Source organism: Rhinolophus sinicus, chromosome 2 (assembly GCF_057876585.1).
Source record: "Rhinolophus sinicus isolate RSI-liver-muscle chromosome 2, RSI-T2T, whole genome shotgun sequence".
Taxonomy (NCBI): domain Eukaryota; kingdom Metazoa; phylum Chordata; class Mammalia; order Chiroptera; family Rhinolophidae; genus Rhinolophus; species Rhinolophus sinicus.
Window position 1 is genome coordinate 166,296,089 of NC_142502.1, and position 15,988 is coordinate 166,312,076.

The following is a 15,988-nucleotide window of genomic DNA, read 5'->3' on the forward strand; positions in this document are numbered from 1 at the left end:
ATAGTATGTCTATAAATCATCAAAGAGCTTTTCAACTGATTAAGTTTTGATTTACTTTTACCAGTATCTTCTAGAAGCCTACCATGCACACCACTATGGAGCCTGTGAACGGCTACTCTGCCCTTTTTACGACTGCCTGTGTGCCCATCTCATCTCTCCCACTAGACTTCTTCGGGTGAGGTCCTTTCCGTGTTATCTTGAATACCCGTGTGCAGCTGGGCCGGCCCCAGAACCATGCTCCCCCCACGGGTACAGGACACACTCAGGAAAGGGCAGGATTAACTTTAGGGGACTCTGCTCCATCCAAACGAGCTCTCCTACTTCTGAGCTGAATTCCTTCATTAGGAATTTCACAATCAGAAAGCATTACAATACAAATTCTGGCTGAAGGAGCATTCTGGAGTGTAATCAAGAGTAGATAATTTACATTTTTTTCCTTTGATTACAGGTGCTGGTGGTTAAAAAAAAAAAAAAAAGAGGAAGTTGAGCTTTTGAGGTTGGGGGTGGGGGGGGGAATGAATAAATAGAATGGGGTGGCCAGAGGAAAAAAGACCAATTTGGCAATCTTCACCATTTTGACCTAAGGTCTGCTCTGTTAACTTTCAATAAGAAGGGGAAGAAGTTGTAGCTTTGTCTCAAGATGCATCTTCATGTGTAATTGTAGATGTTCACCTCATCTCCTATCAATCAAGATATTCTTGCTTTTTAAAAAATTAAAATCCACTTTATTCAAAAAAGGTTTCTTTGTTCCTTGAAGGATGTCTTAATCAAGGTACTAGTAAACACACAATACTGGCAAGGCTGGGAAATGGAAGAAACACAGTATCTACCGGAGAATCCTTACCTATATTGATGAGTTTAGAAAAACATTTGAAATGATCACTTTTTGATGGAATGTAAACTCCTGCTAAAGTGATTATGCTCCCAAACTGTTTCTTGAACTTCCCTTTTAACAGACGGTTTTTGTTCTAGAAGCAGAATATAAACCAACAAGTGTCCCTGAGTTGTCCAAAATCCCAGATTATGTTTTTCAAATACTAATTACACTAATTAATGAGGTTTTAATGGCCTAAGTTTGGGAATGACAACTCCTGGTGGTCTGCACCCTCTGTATAGTGGATGGAGACAGCTGGCCTGGGTCAGGACACAGACCGGACAGGCCAACTCCTCTCAGAGGAAGGGGGCCCTGCTCTGGGGAGTGGTCCCCACTCAGCTCCCTCTGCAGCAGCTCCGAAGGCCTCCTGGGCCGGGATTCCAGACTCCTTGCTCATGGCAGGAAGAACCCTTGTGGGGGCAAGGGTTTAGCCGGACACAGCTGGGCAAAACAGCAACTCAGCAGCTCTGTGTGAGAGAGCACACGCCAAGCCCTAGGAATAACTGCGAGGTCGCCTACAGCCAAGTCAGAAACCACAAACACGCAAGGGGCTGTTCAGGGCTACCCAGAAGCTAAAACGTGAACTGAGAAGAGCATCACTTAAGCATCCCTGGTAGGTGGAAACAGAAAGCGTTAAGCATGGTCCCCAAAGAATACCATTTCCCTGGCTGAAGATGCCAGGTTGTTTTTTTGTCCTGGTAACAGTATCAGTAAGTGTGTTTTAAAAAACATACTAAGTACATGGTATTTAATCTTCAAACAAGCATATACTTGTAGCAAAAGCTGTTCACCTACAACTTCTGGTACTCCTGTTCTAAGCTGGGAGTAGGTACAGGCAGACATTTGGGCTATACACAATTGGGGACAGAAGAGATGGTTTGAAAGCACAAAGAGTTGAAGCAAAGAAAGGGAGGGGATCAACAAATGGTACAGAATGTTATGGGCTGTTCACATGTAACTATATAGAAAGCATCATTCTAAGGGTCAGATTGAAAATTTGTTTGTTACACCATTTATTGTAATCCCAAAGTGGCTGAATAAAATGCTCCTCTAAACACACACACACACACACACACACACACACACACACACACTCCCTTCTTAGCACTAGGATATAAGATATTTAACTGTGATTTATTGATTTTATTTTATTTTATTTATTTATTTATTTTGCTGGGCACAAGAAATCACAACAACCAGAAGGTCACTGTATGACTTCCAACAGTTAAAATGCAGATATAATTATAATTATTCTAGCTCCTCTCCAACTGGTCTTATGCCAAGTTCCTTGAGTTTCCTGTTTTGATTTCCCAGATATTTGAAACTCTTTCCGCCTTTTAGTAGCCCTTTATTCCCCCCGTACCAGTTATCAAGACAGCAAAACAACAATTTGCAACCATAACAATTCTAAAATACTGATTTAGTTGTCAATGTAAATAACAATCTACTACTTATGAAAATAAATAACGCTGTCCAAACTTTCTTTCCCCATGCAACTGTTAGAAATTAAAATGAAACACGTATATTTAGATTTCAAAGTCACTTTATATGTATCTTCCAAAAAAGGAAAGCTATATTATCAATGTGTAACTGTTTTTACAAAGAGAGGGGGACAGCAATACCGATTTAAAGTTGCTTTATGAAAGCCATGCTGCCTTACTTAAGCAAGTATCTTAAATGGCACTTGGACAACTAAAGAAAAAATCAAATCAACTGAGACCTTGATGGTAATGAGGACCCTTATCCATCTGGAAGGTAAGGTTAAATGTGTTTTGTTTTAATTTGGTCAAGGGAAGGGTTAATGTTTCCCAACTTGATAAGCAATGGTAACTGAATTCCTCAAAAATTATTTCTTGAACCATTTATATGAGCTAAAGTAACCCATTCACAAGCATGACAACTGACCTCAGATGTATCTAGCCTAAGAAAAAGAGTCTGTGATGAGTAATCTTAATGAAGCAAAGGACTAACTTAAAAATCATGAATCTGTGCACTTAACAGTTCTGAAACAGAGAAGAAGGCACAGCCCTCACAACAAGGAATGCTCGGCTTCACAGTAAGTAAGAATCAGAGTTTGAAAGGTTTTATCTTCCCCCCCTTTTTTTTGTACTTATGTGCAGATAGTCTATTATCAAGGATTACGTAACAGCAACTTTGAAACGCCAAGTGCTTCCCAAAGATTGTTTTCCTCCTCAACTTCATAAACCTCATAAAATGGACAATACTCACCCCTGTCTACCCTCTCTTCAGCAGAATAGTTACAGCACTGCCAAGTTGTAAGGACCTTATAAATTTAACTCTGCTGTATCACAATCTTACAGTATATAGCAATTATATGTTGGGAGAACATGTAATTTGACTCTCAGTATATCTGATCTTGTGACTTAAAGATTACACTGGATCATTTTTACCATAATCGATAGATACTATATTAGGAAAGATTTGGGGATAATGACATTTAATACCATGCAGATCAATATAATTGATTTAAAAAGAAGTCCACAGACATAAGGTCTCGGATATATTTCTAAAGCTTAGCAAAGATCAAATAGGTGAGCTCATAGGAAGGATCACGTTCACTAACAATTTCCCCAGCATCCAACCTTAGGATTTGTTTTGTTCCTCACCACGTGTCCCTATACTCGGAAACTGGGTTTCCATTTCTTTTAATAGGTAAGGAAAGTTCTAAAAATTGCATAATGAAACTATTACTCGGTATTAATGTTTGAAGTAGAACAACTTGTATTACAAGTGCTTTGCTTTTGAAAACAGTGAAAAATGAAAGGAGTCACAATCAAGAGGAAGTCCAATGATTACTTAAAGTCAAGATGTTCTCCTGCAGGAGCACATCAAGTCCATCTCTGTGCCGCGAGGCAGATTCACATCAACTCTCTATGACTTTGCTACTCGAATGAGGTGAAAACGCGGCAGTAGGAGCTTCTCCTGGCGGCTTGCTGGAAATGCAGGTTCCCCAATCTCGGTAAATCAAAATCTCTGTGTGACCATTAAGTTCTCTCACATTTAAGAAAGCTAGGAGATTCCCTCCATGCACGATGCCCTGGCCTCACCAGGGACCTTGAGCCCCATGTGGGAACATGATGGGTCAGGGTGGAGCTCCTGCTTCTGTCGTCCCTCGACTTGTATTTGGGGGTGGCAGCAAATCTCTTCCTATAGCTCAAAGTGTCTCCATCCTGTACAGTTTCAGTGGCAAGCGGGTCAAGAGGGAATACTGTGAGACTGTCTCAGAGACGGAAGGAATGTTAAATAATATGCCAGCTCTATTTAATCACATTTTCTTGGGTGTTTTGTTTTATTTATTTATTTATTTATTTATTTATTTATTTTTTTTGTGTGTGTGTGTGTGAGCATCCCTCCCACTGGCCTCAACCTCCCACAAAAAAACCCCAAGAAATATTGAGGAAAAACGTTCTATGAATAAAAGCAAACAGTATCATGTATCTTTCTAAATACTAACTAAATGTTTGTCTACTGGAAAACATAGATGTCATCAAGAGTTAGTATATCTGATCAGGCCACTCACAGCACAGGTTGTACTGTAGGCTATAGGCCAAGAAAAGGAGAAGAACCGAGAATAAAATCTAGCAGTTATGCTTTACTTGTGTGAAAGAAATAAGTTAAAGGTAAAGAACTAAAAATGGAGTAACACCTCACAGAATATTAACATTTCCTCAGGTAGGGCTGGAATAGTAAATTTAGAGCACAGAATAATTAATAATAGTTAAGGCTCTGAAGCAACTGATATTTAGGTTTTTAAAAACTAAAAGAAGAAAGTTTACAAAACAGGAGCCATTTGCCTGTGTGTCAAAATTAGTTTTGCGTCAAAGGCTATTGTCACACAACATAAAGATTCAACTTCTTTTTGTTTTAAGCAACAGAAAAATACAGAGATAAAATTTCATAGAAACAAATCCTTCTCATTTTATTTCTGATTTTTCATTTCTGCCTGAGTGTACATGTATGTTATACAATGTACATTTCCAAGATAGATAAATACTTAAAAATATAATTTAAGACATTTATAAAATTATCTTTCTAAAAAGTCAAAAGCAAGGTGCCAGAGTGTATCTAAAATGTGTTTCAATTTATGCACCTGCACCTTGAAGGCTATTTGGAAAATGGTTCCTCAGTTAAAGGCAAAACAAAGTCAAACTGTAGAAATTTGAGGTGGGGCAGCATATAGCGTGTGCTCAATACATACTTTTCGAATGACTAAATGGATAAAAAATTAGAGCAGCTGTATAATAAAGGGAGCAGCCTCAAAAGGTATTTGTAGAAGCGAATGCTGAGGAGAGGATTCTCCCAGACTGAAAGAGAATATGGCTATAATGCTGTTTCTTCACCTTCCCATCCAATTATTTAATCACTGTTGTGCTGCTATTCTGAACGGCTCTCATCTCAGGTATGAGTGTGACCAGCTTGCATCTACTCCAACCCTTCTGAAGTCTTTTTTTGACACAGGGAGTACAAATTAACCAATCATTCAGTTAATAATTAATTAAAATGATACATTCTGCTTTATACATCCCAGTATCATGGGTGCCAACCATTGTGCTTTAGGCTAACTTTGGGTTAGCTGACAGTAAGATCCTTAGGCTTCCACTGAGCTGACAGCACTCAACGCTTCCTGCACCACCGTCCCTGCACAGGTCCTTTCATGTCACTGTTGGTGTGTTAACACTGCCAGCCACTTTCCCCCTCCATTATGCCCATTACTGTGACATGAACAGGCCCACCCTCCAAAATCATTAACCACACACCACACTCTCCCTGGGAGGATGACTCACAAATCCTTACCTCCAGCCCAGATCTCCCTCTGAGTTCCAGATCCGTAATTCTCATCTTCGCTTTTGATTCTCCATTGATATCTCCAACATAAAATAAACTCAACACCCATCTCATCCTACCTCCCTCCTATAAAGCTGCTCTCCCTGTGTTCCACCTTCTAGTAAATGATACCACTCTAAATCCGGATCATTGTGCGCCCAACCAAGCATCTATCTTGACAATCACCCCCTGCACCCCAAATCTGGGAATCTTCCGGGTCCTCATCGTCCAAAGTCAATCAGCCACTAAAACCCACCAACTTGACCACCTTAATTCCGTCCTATCTCGACCCCTTTGTCCACCCTCTCTTTTGTATCTCTAAGGCTGCTCTTAAATTCTCCTCTCCCATCTGCTGAGCCACATTTCTCAGGATTGGACACAGTTCCCAACTCCTCCACAAAGCCTTCCGTGATTTATCCATCTTATGAATGCATAGCAGCTCTTCTTTGTTCACTCAACATAAGACAGATATAAAGTATCACATGCCAATTTCTGATGAGCTATCTTTTCTCTAAAATACCTTGTAGAGAAAAACTAATTAAATATAGTCCCAAATTATAAACCATTTAACACTACCTCTAAGTGCTTTTAGCTAAAACAGAGGAGGAGTTTCTTAAGTCCCAAGTGTCCCCCCTCGTTTTTCAAAATGTTCACTGTCCAGCTCCAAATAGGAACGAGTTCCACATAAGCTATGCTATTCTAGTTACCCACGTGCTGTGTGATGCACGATGGCTAACAAGTGTATTTAAGAAAAGAACACATTTTATGGATTCCTACACAGATATCCCTTTGGTTGGTCTCTGATGATAAATCAGTATGAATTGGATTATTTTTATATTTCTCTACAATCTCCCAACCTCTTTGTGGAAAGGGCTTGGGAATATATCTTTGTAGTCCTCAGTATACTTATCATGAAGCTATGCACGTATGAACACTTCTAAATGAGTTAATGACATCAAAAATTACCTAAGTGACAAGTAGCTCTACTTGGGTGTCTCATTTAATTTGTCCAAAACTCTTAGTCTTCCCTAAGTCTGCTCCTCTCCCAAGTAGAGGGCACAACAATTTGCTTAAACCCCAAATCTAAGAGAACTTCTTGGTTCCTTTTTCCCTCACACCTACCCCTACATATAGTCTATCAACAAGTTCTGTTAGTTCTAGTTCCAAATCATATCTCAAACCAAACCATCTCCCCATCTCCAGTCCTTAGGTGTGGGTCACCATTACCTCTTACCTGAACTACTAAAAGATTCCCCTACCTGTGGCCCCAGCCTCCCCTCAAGCTTCTTCATCATATTCATTGTTTAGAACACAAATCAAATTCTGTAAAATGCTTGATCACAATCCTTTCAACAGCTTTACTACGTTCATCACCAAATCCACACACCTCACCTTAACCTACAAGGCCCTTACCTCTCTCCCTCCCTCACTCCACCCAGTCACAGGGACCTTGCTATTTCTTGCTATTCCTTCAACACACCAAGCTCATTTTCACCTTACAGCTTTCACACTTGCAGTTCCCTCTGCATGGAATTCTCTCCCCTCTGGTCATCATATTTTTGACTCCTTCTTACATTCATATTTCAGTTTAAATGCTTTCCCTTCATGGAAATCCATATTTTCCTGATATCCATATCTAGAGCAATTTTCCCAGTAATCCCAGTAATTCTCTATAATATCATCCTGATTTTTGTTTTTCATAGCTTTTATCATGCTGTATTTTCTTGTTCATTTTTGTGTTTATTGTCATCCCTCCCCTTCTGGATATAAGCTCTGTGAGTGCTGCATCCTCAGCAATTAGAACTGATGTCTAGTACACATTTGGCGCTCAATAAACATTTGTTGGGTGGCTGAACAGATGAATGTTTTCCGTGGTGTTTTACATCCTTCCCTGAACTTGGCTTTGTTTCATATTTCTGATTACTTCCTACATTTTTTACAACTGCTCTGAATTATAGTAATTTTTTTTAAAGAAAATAACAGCTACTTACCCCTACCTGGAGTCACATGAGTACTTAAAAGTCCAACTTTATTCATCAACTTTACCTACAATTACGAAGCCCAGAGTGGCCCCTCCAGAAAACTCTGTGGCAGCCAGGTTTTGCTGGAAGAATCCAAGGTTAAAGCCACGTCTCCACCTACAATGCACCTGCACCAGAGGTGGAGAAAAGCAGAGAACTCTGCTGGCTGATTTCGCTTCCGATTTATAACCACTAACCTGACGGTCAGCTGTCAGTATAAGGAGGCCATCCTAATACATTGCCCTGGTCAATTCACTCATTCTCTCTCTGGGATGTCTGTTTTACATTTACCTCCTTCCTCAATCTTTCACAGCTCTTCTTCCACCTCAATGTCAGCACAAGACCTTGTTTCGCACATCTCTGAGAAGTAGAAACAATATTGCTCTTCTCCCTCAACAAACACTTTGTTCCTGCAATCATTCCCTTACTGGTCTCTCCCTTTCTACTATATCATTCTGGTCATCATTCAAACATGCTATCACGTCACCCATATTTTCAAAGTTCCTCTTGACCATATACCCCCTAAAACAATCACTCCATTTTTCAGTTCTACTTTACCACAAACATCTCGAAAGAGTTTACCCATTTCTGTTACTTGCACTAGTATTCTTCTATTATTTCAGTTTAGGAACCCTAGAATCATCTTTGTGCATTTTCATACTTCCTTTATCTGTCAGCAGGTACTGTAGGTTCTTCCACCCAAATGGTATGCATCCCCCTCTTCCTTTCTATTTCCCTGCTATCTCCTAGCCTAGTCTCTTGTGGCAGCACATCAAAATAACCGAAACAGCTCTACAGTGAGCCTCTCGACTGCAATCTCGCACTTGCTAATCCACTCCACATCCCCCCACAACCCCAGTCTGCCTAACACTGATTTCCCCATGCTCTACCTCTCTCTGCTCATAAACCTACAATGATTTCTGATAGCTCCAATGACCAGGCGTGAGTTCCCCACACAACGTTGAAGACATTTTATAATCTGGACCATTGCCTCCCATTTTTACTTCCTATAACCTAGCAGCATAAAATCTTGCTCTTTTAGACTAGTTTCCCTTAGACTAGTTTACATAAAAGTCACGCAAATCTCACTCCTACATTTTATTCTTCTGTCCACATCCTTCTCCATCACCATGCAAATTCTGTATTGTTCAGACTCCACCTTCTCCATGATACCTTATCATATAATTCCAGGTCACATATTTTGGCCCTAAATTCCTATAGCATTTGAAGTTTTCATCACTATTAATGACTTAATTATACATTGTATTATATCTTCACTAATTAATTCATATGCAATATATACTTGAATGTTAAGTAGGGCTTTTTCTTCAAAATTGTGTCTTAGAAAAGGGAAATTCCCTAATACTAACTTCTTACAAGACCTTGAACATTGCAAGGTGCTTTATGTTGAAAAGCAAAATACTATTTGTACAAGGTACATTAACCTTATGTGACCTCAACCAATCCTACTTGTGGATTAGATAGAGGCCATCCGACAGAATCTGTTCAAAAGAAAAAGAAACAAAACAAAAAGGAAAGAAATTTAATCAGCTACAGTAATTATTCCTGAGAGAACGCTCTCAAAATTGGAAATGCAGTGTTTCATAAACAGCCTTCTTAGAATCACTTGTAAAATCAATGCAGTTAATCTTCACGTTGTAAAGATCATAAACATACACCTAACTAATTGAAAATGCAACAGTCTCCTGTCTCATGTGAAAAGATGCTGTGTTTTACAATAAAAGTTGTGAATGCAGATTCAAAATGTGCTGCATTTCAAACAAGTTCTACAGTAGTGAGGAGGGTATGTTCAGAGACAGGGTGATAAATGACTAGGAAGGGAGTATGAGCAGAGACAATGAGAGCCTCGGTGATGTATTTGAAACATGTGAGCACCACACTTCCATGAAACGTAGACCCGCAAAAAGCAATTATGGAAACTGCTGCATTATTTTGCATAATGTGATTTTAAATGTGTGTGAGTAACTAAATTAATTATTTAAATGGATATTTGACCACTGCATAACTACATCCCTGAAAGTTATATACTGAATGAAGCTGACAAAATACTTTTTTGGCAGGCAATGGGGCTGGCAACAGGGATGAGCACAGAGCCAAGAAACAGTAAAAACGAGTAAGGTAACTGACTGTGTTGTCTAATGTCATGATTTAATTGAAAAAAAGACTCCACATAGTTAGTCCTAGGCTTGTTAGTTATCCACTGTGTGGATCTCAGCTTTCTAATTTTCAAATTCAAGGACTAGATTTAATATTATCCAAGACTCTGTGGTTCTAAAATATTATATCTATTGTTTTCTACTATATTCTCTTTTAATGATTCCACAGCAATGGTAAATACAAAGAGAAATGTTATTTTAGAGGCGGTAATAAATTTCTTATTCTTTATTACCATTTAACATGACTTGGAAACGGCGATTCCAAAACTTCAGCCCTGCTCCACTGTCCTTATGAGTTTGATTTTGGACCTCGTAAATCCTTGAAATTCCAAACTATATTACCTACCTTTCTATCTGAGAATGCATTGTTTTAGAGATAAAAGTTGTATTTAAGAATATCCCCTTCAGTCCTCTTTTTTCCCGAGGGGAACCTGGGGCTGAGAGAGAGTTCAGTGCAGGTCAGGGACAGGACTGAGATGCAAGCCCAGGCCTTCCCCTTTGTGGGCATTCTCGTGGCGAGCCACGGCCCCAAACTCGGGGAAGACCACTTGTTATTACCGTAGTCATGAATCAGATTTTCAAATCCTCAATCTTTTCTCTAGGTTTTATGCACGAATGTACGAAAGTTATGAGCTATATTAGTATAATTGTTATTTTAATGTGATTTTTGACTTCATTCTGGAGGTGAAGTGCCCAAGGACCCATCCACACCTATGGGATTTTGCCCCATGGCAAAACCAACCTAAGCCTTCAGTCATCACTGCACAATTCTCCTACCTCTAAAGAGATACACTTTCTAGCCAGATGAGCTGCATTTCTAATCAGCCCTCTCCTCATGGAGCATCTTCCTATGGGAAATCACACGGAATAGACAAGGTGACAACAGATACTGATCCCAAGCACACCACTTGTCACATCATCCATTATGCAGAGGCGACCGAGGCAAGCTGGCACAATGTACCCTGCTCATACCACCACAGTATTACCACCATTCCACGACTTTCAGGGTACAGATACACACGAGTGCGCACATACCCCGTCACATCGCCACTTCATCAACTGTATGCACCTCGTTTAGGATTACAAAAGCTACCAATCTCTGTAAGCTTGTCTTTGCCTTTTCAAACTCAAATACTATCACTGTACAGGGTTACACAATGCAAAGGTTACAAATGTGAAAAATCACACTTACCTTCAATCCTCTTCAAAGCTGAAAGGCACATATCCTTCCTTGGAAACTCAAAGGGGTTGTTACAGGTCCGAATGGTGCCACATTCACATTTCCCATTGATTATATTGCAGCCAGAGACAAGGTTTTCATTACATGGTTCAACACCAAGCAGTTGGTCATCATCCCAGTTCTCATCTGTAAAACAATTAAGAACCACATAATGTTTACTTGTTAGCTTCATTCAAAAGCCGGCTGGAAAGCAAAAATGTGCAAGGATGTCAAGATTAACATCCAATTTTGACACCTCAATTTACAAAAGGCAGTTTGGCTGCAATTTTACAAATGAATGAAACTCGACCTCCTAATAACTGAGAAGACTGAAATACAGCCACACATGTAGACAAACGTCTGTGATCAAAAACCACTCAGTCTCTTATGTGTTATTAAAACAGTAATTGGGATTCCTTTACATTTTTTAATTTTAAACAAAGATTCCTGGATTTTCCGATGTGCAATCAAATTACAGGGGTCATGCTTGTCAATCTACAAAATTATTCCCAAAAGACCCACAATAGTTTATTCCACATGGCAGAGACTAGCTTCAGGTTTAAAACGGCTCTGCAATTTAATATATGAAAGCAGCTAATAAACATAAAAAATACAGACACCAGCAAAAGTCAAGAATGGAATACAATGGTGGAGATCCTCTCCAGTGCATTTCAACGCGGATGCTAACATCCGTTAATAATCACAACCAAAGCCTGAAACGACAACGAAAATAAGGTCTACAACCTGGTCAGAGGCTGAGGCAGTCACATTCTGAGCCCGGGACGAAATCAGTGTCCTGGTCACAGAATGGAGTAAACAGTAAGAAGTAGATTATTAAAACCAGATTTCATGGGACCCAGATCACATTAAACAAACATGACAGAACAACAGGCAGACTCAATCCTTAATGCTATTCCTCAGAGTTGAAACACCTCTTAAACAGAAAACTGGATTATTTCGCTATGAATCTCTAGGACGTTATGTGGGTTTTTTCCCCCCCTCTTAACATTATCTTTAATAGATACTTTACCACACCTTTACTGAGTACTGACTATTAAATAGTAAACATGTTTCTGATACCATATCTGGAGAGAATTTTTAAAAGTGCTTGAATTTAAGATACCTTAAACCTGCTGTTCAAACAAAGGCAGGTATAAAGCCATCTTAAGAATGTGTTTTCTAGAAGACGGTATAAATGAATGGCTAAGATTTTTATGGGGCTAACTTTTACTTCTGGTGACATCACTGACTTACTGAGTTAGTTTGGCAAAAGACTGTTTTCCCTCAATGAAATAAACAATTTTCTTGTCAAGGGATCTTTGGGAGGATATCATTTACAATATAAAGAGCTTTAGTGTGAATCTTTGAAAAGGGAGAATAGAAAACCTCGTTTTAATCTCAGGAGCTCAAGCTCACTTATTTGATCAAAGTCTTAGATCTTAGTAAAATGACTTTATAAGTTTAAAGAAAAACACAATTTATCTGCTGTAAAATTTGTTTTCCTATTTAGCCTGTAATTACGATGTGTATATATAACATACACACACACAAAGGAGCATTCCTATCATCAAGACAACAGTGAGATTACTAAGTCACTCTGAAAGGAACACCAGGTCAGAATATATTGAAACAATTCAACATGGAAAAGTAGGTGATGATTTAGTCGTCAGTTATAATATATAACAAAATGGTGCATGCAAATGATCTCTTATCTCTATATTTCATTGTTGACATGCTATTAATATCACTGGCCTCATCCAGTTTAGTGAAATCTGCCATGAAGGAATTTTTGTGACTGTACATTTAAATTTGTAACTCAAATATAGTTCAACCCTAGGAACTTACAAACCTGTAAGAAATTCAAGTAACATTTGAACCACTGAAAAACTACATTTCTCCTCTTTCCCATCATATTCTGAGAAGAAATGTTTTTACTATTTTCATAAATATGTACAGTTAATATATCAGTAAATTGAGTGGATTGTGACGCATATTTTTCCCCCCACAATGAACACCCCTTCCCTTCATTGTAACTGGAACTCCCTGAAAACATTACTCTCCTGAACAAGCACAATATCCTCTATCCAGAGTCCTGGACACTATTCTCATCTTTCCACTCCCCCACCACTCCCCTCACTGTCATCAGAATACTCTTCCTCAAAAAACAAACCTGCTCAGTGGTTCTCTCTTGCCAACAAGAAAAAGTCCAAACTTCTGATTGAATATAAGAATAAAAATATAAGGTTCTTCATGATACAGCTTCGACCTCCTTCTCCAGACTCATCTTTTACGGATCCCTCACACATGCTCATGCTTGAACCACACAGAGATTCCCACTACAAACCCTGAATAACTGCTCTCATGCCTCTGCTCATGGACTATTATCTACCCAGAAAACTTCCTTCTCTTCTTCTTCCGGTAACTCCCTTTCATCCTTCAAGGCCTAGTTCAAATGTTAGCTCTTTTGAGAAATCTTTTCCAACTAGGAGTTGCTCCATCCTCCATGCCCTGGCAAACACCTTCAGAGACCTCTTGTCCCCATGGTAATGATTTTGACATTAAATCAAACTTCCCCATTAGACAAAGAGTTCTCACGAGCAGAGCCAGGTCTTACCCAACTTTGAATTCCATACCCCAGGACTTAGGACAGTGTTCAATATCTGTCCACTTATCCATCTATCTGGAGTCTCATGTCATTGGTATGGTCGATGCTGTCGTCTATGTTCTTTTTTTTTTTAACAGAAAGTGTCTCGTCTAAAAAGTATGCGTGTATGTGTGTGTGTGTATATTACAAATGCCCAATATTTTCCAATAAGTCCAAATATTTATACACACACAAAATATTACAAGGAAAACTTTTTCAATATAAAGAATATGTTTACACAATAAAAATGCTATTTTAAAACCTAATTAGTAAAGCATTAATGAGGCACACGTTTTAAAGAAATGCTCCGACATAGTTTGGCACTTTTCTCACAAGGAATCATCTCTCATTAGTCTCTTTCCCAGTTCAGCTCTAAGACTCCCAAACTTCTTATCACCTGGCTGACATCAAAAGCCCTTCCAAGGAGTCCATCTCTAAGCCAATTTGTTTTCACTGACAGATGCTTTCTCTGCCTCCCCACAGGAAGACCATTTTTTCCTGAATGTGGAATCAGAATTAAAAGGCAACCGCCCTTCATACTCTCGCTGACTCTTTACAGTTTTCTGCGTCATTCTCAGCAGCAGCTTCTTGGCTGCAGTGACAGGCTGCACTTGGGGATGCACAGGTAAGCCTGACCGTCCCCTTAGGAAACATCACGGCCACTGCGACCCATCAGGAAGCATCTGACCCTGAAGCCAAAAATGTCTTATATGCTTTTATTTTCTTTTTTGAGAAGAACCCTTTCCACCCTATGTCCCTATCCTAATCAATACTTTGCTTTTTCCTTGGAAAATAGTTCCCTTGGTAACCACTGTGTTATTAGGATCAAGTATAACATGCTTCTGAGACAAATGATTTTGTTTTCTATTACAGAACACTATATTTTAAAATCATTTAACAGCCAAACAACAGGGATAGAAAGCAAACACTTAGTGAGGTTTGATTAGAGAAATCAAATCTGAGCCCAATCGTGCTGTTGACAGTGATTGGGAAATCTGATGTTTTAAAATCTCCTTTTCCCTAAGTAAATCCATATATACAGTGCAAGGGTCAAGGATCTGATTCTCTAACATAGTTCCTGGTTTCTCCTTGGACTGGTCGGGGTGGGGGGGGCACGAAAAAGTTAAAAGCAGGAGTATTGCCCTTTAACTATTTATATCCAGTTTTTTTCCTGGTACTGAAAGGTCAAGTCTCCTGGCCTGAAAGGTCAACACAGTTGAGAAACCTCTGCAGATATATTTTTAAGTGTGCAACTTCCGCAAGATACCAATCAGAATGTGACGTTCTTTTCTCTAAACATAAAATGAGAGAAATCTGATCATTTCATGTACGAATTAAAAGCCATGCATGCTCCAATATGTCCAAATATGTCAGTACTGCAGTGAGGCGTCAGTTATATCTCTTTGCTAACCTGAAACCTCGCCTTGAATGTTTAGAAGACATCTCGAAGTATGATGCTTTTCCTTGAGACAACCCTGGGCTTCAGCCTACAGCAGCAGAAATGCTCTGAGAGTCCTTCCCATTTCATCCCACGGAACATTAATAAGAAGTGTAATCAATGGCTGAAAGTTAATAAAATTAGTAACTTGTACTGCTTCCATCCAGGGCCTGCTTAAGGGAAATGCACTTTTTCTGTTGTTCATTATTTTGTTATTAGTATTTACTCTACTGGTGGTGACAAATGCCAGGACTAAGTAGCACAGTTTGGTGCCACAGCTTCTATTCTTACTAAGAAGCCAGCAGTTTTACCACCACTGCATTGGTACCCCCCCCACCCCACGTTAACCCACAGAATAAAACAATAACATTTAACACGACTAGGAAATAGTTTTGACCTCATGTGCTTGGGGTCCTCCAGGGGTCTGCAGCCCACACTTTGAGAACCGCTATTCCAAAGAGCATGCCTTGCTGGTGTACCTGGGCCAAAGCAGCACAGGACCCAGGGCTGAGAAATAACGAAGGGCACCGGGTACCTCTTCCCCGAATAGCTACCACTAAACCATAAAAATGCATGTTTCTCTACTGTGATTTAGCTAATACATAACTGGTAAATAGAAAATCAAGTCAGGCTAATGCAGAAGTTGTGCTGGTTCATTCATGATTTTTCCCAGCACATTAGTATTATGAAAAGATAAGGAGCAAGTTTTCACAACTGAAGAAAGTCTTAGCAATAAATGAACACCTTAAGCAAAGGCTGATCGTCGTGTT

At 39.3% G+C, this 15,988-nt stretch overlaps 1 protein-coding gene across 3 annotated transcripts in view; it reads right to left on the reverse strand.

Annotated features, from left to right (window-relative positions):
* The window catches only part of CRIM1 (cysteine rich transmembrane BMP regulator 1), a 185,419-nt gene that overhangs the window by 135,882 nt on the left and 33,549 nt on the right, over window positions 1–15,988 (reverse strand). For all 3 annotated transcript variants that reach the window (XM_019741906.3, XM_019741916.3, XM_074331893.2), the window contains exon 2: window positions 11,110–11,283. In XM_019741906.3, the coding sequence (XP_019597465.1) occupies window positions 11,110–11,283 (174 nt within the window). The remainder of the gene's footprint in view (window positions 1–11,109; window positions 11,284–15,988) is intronic.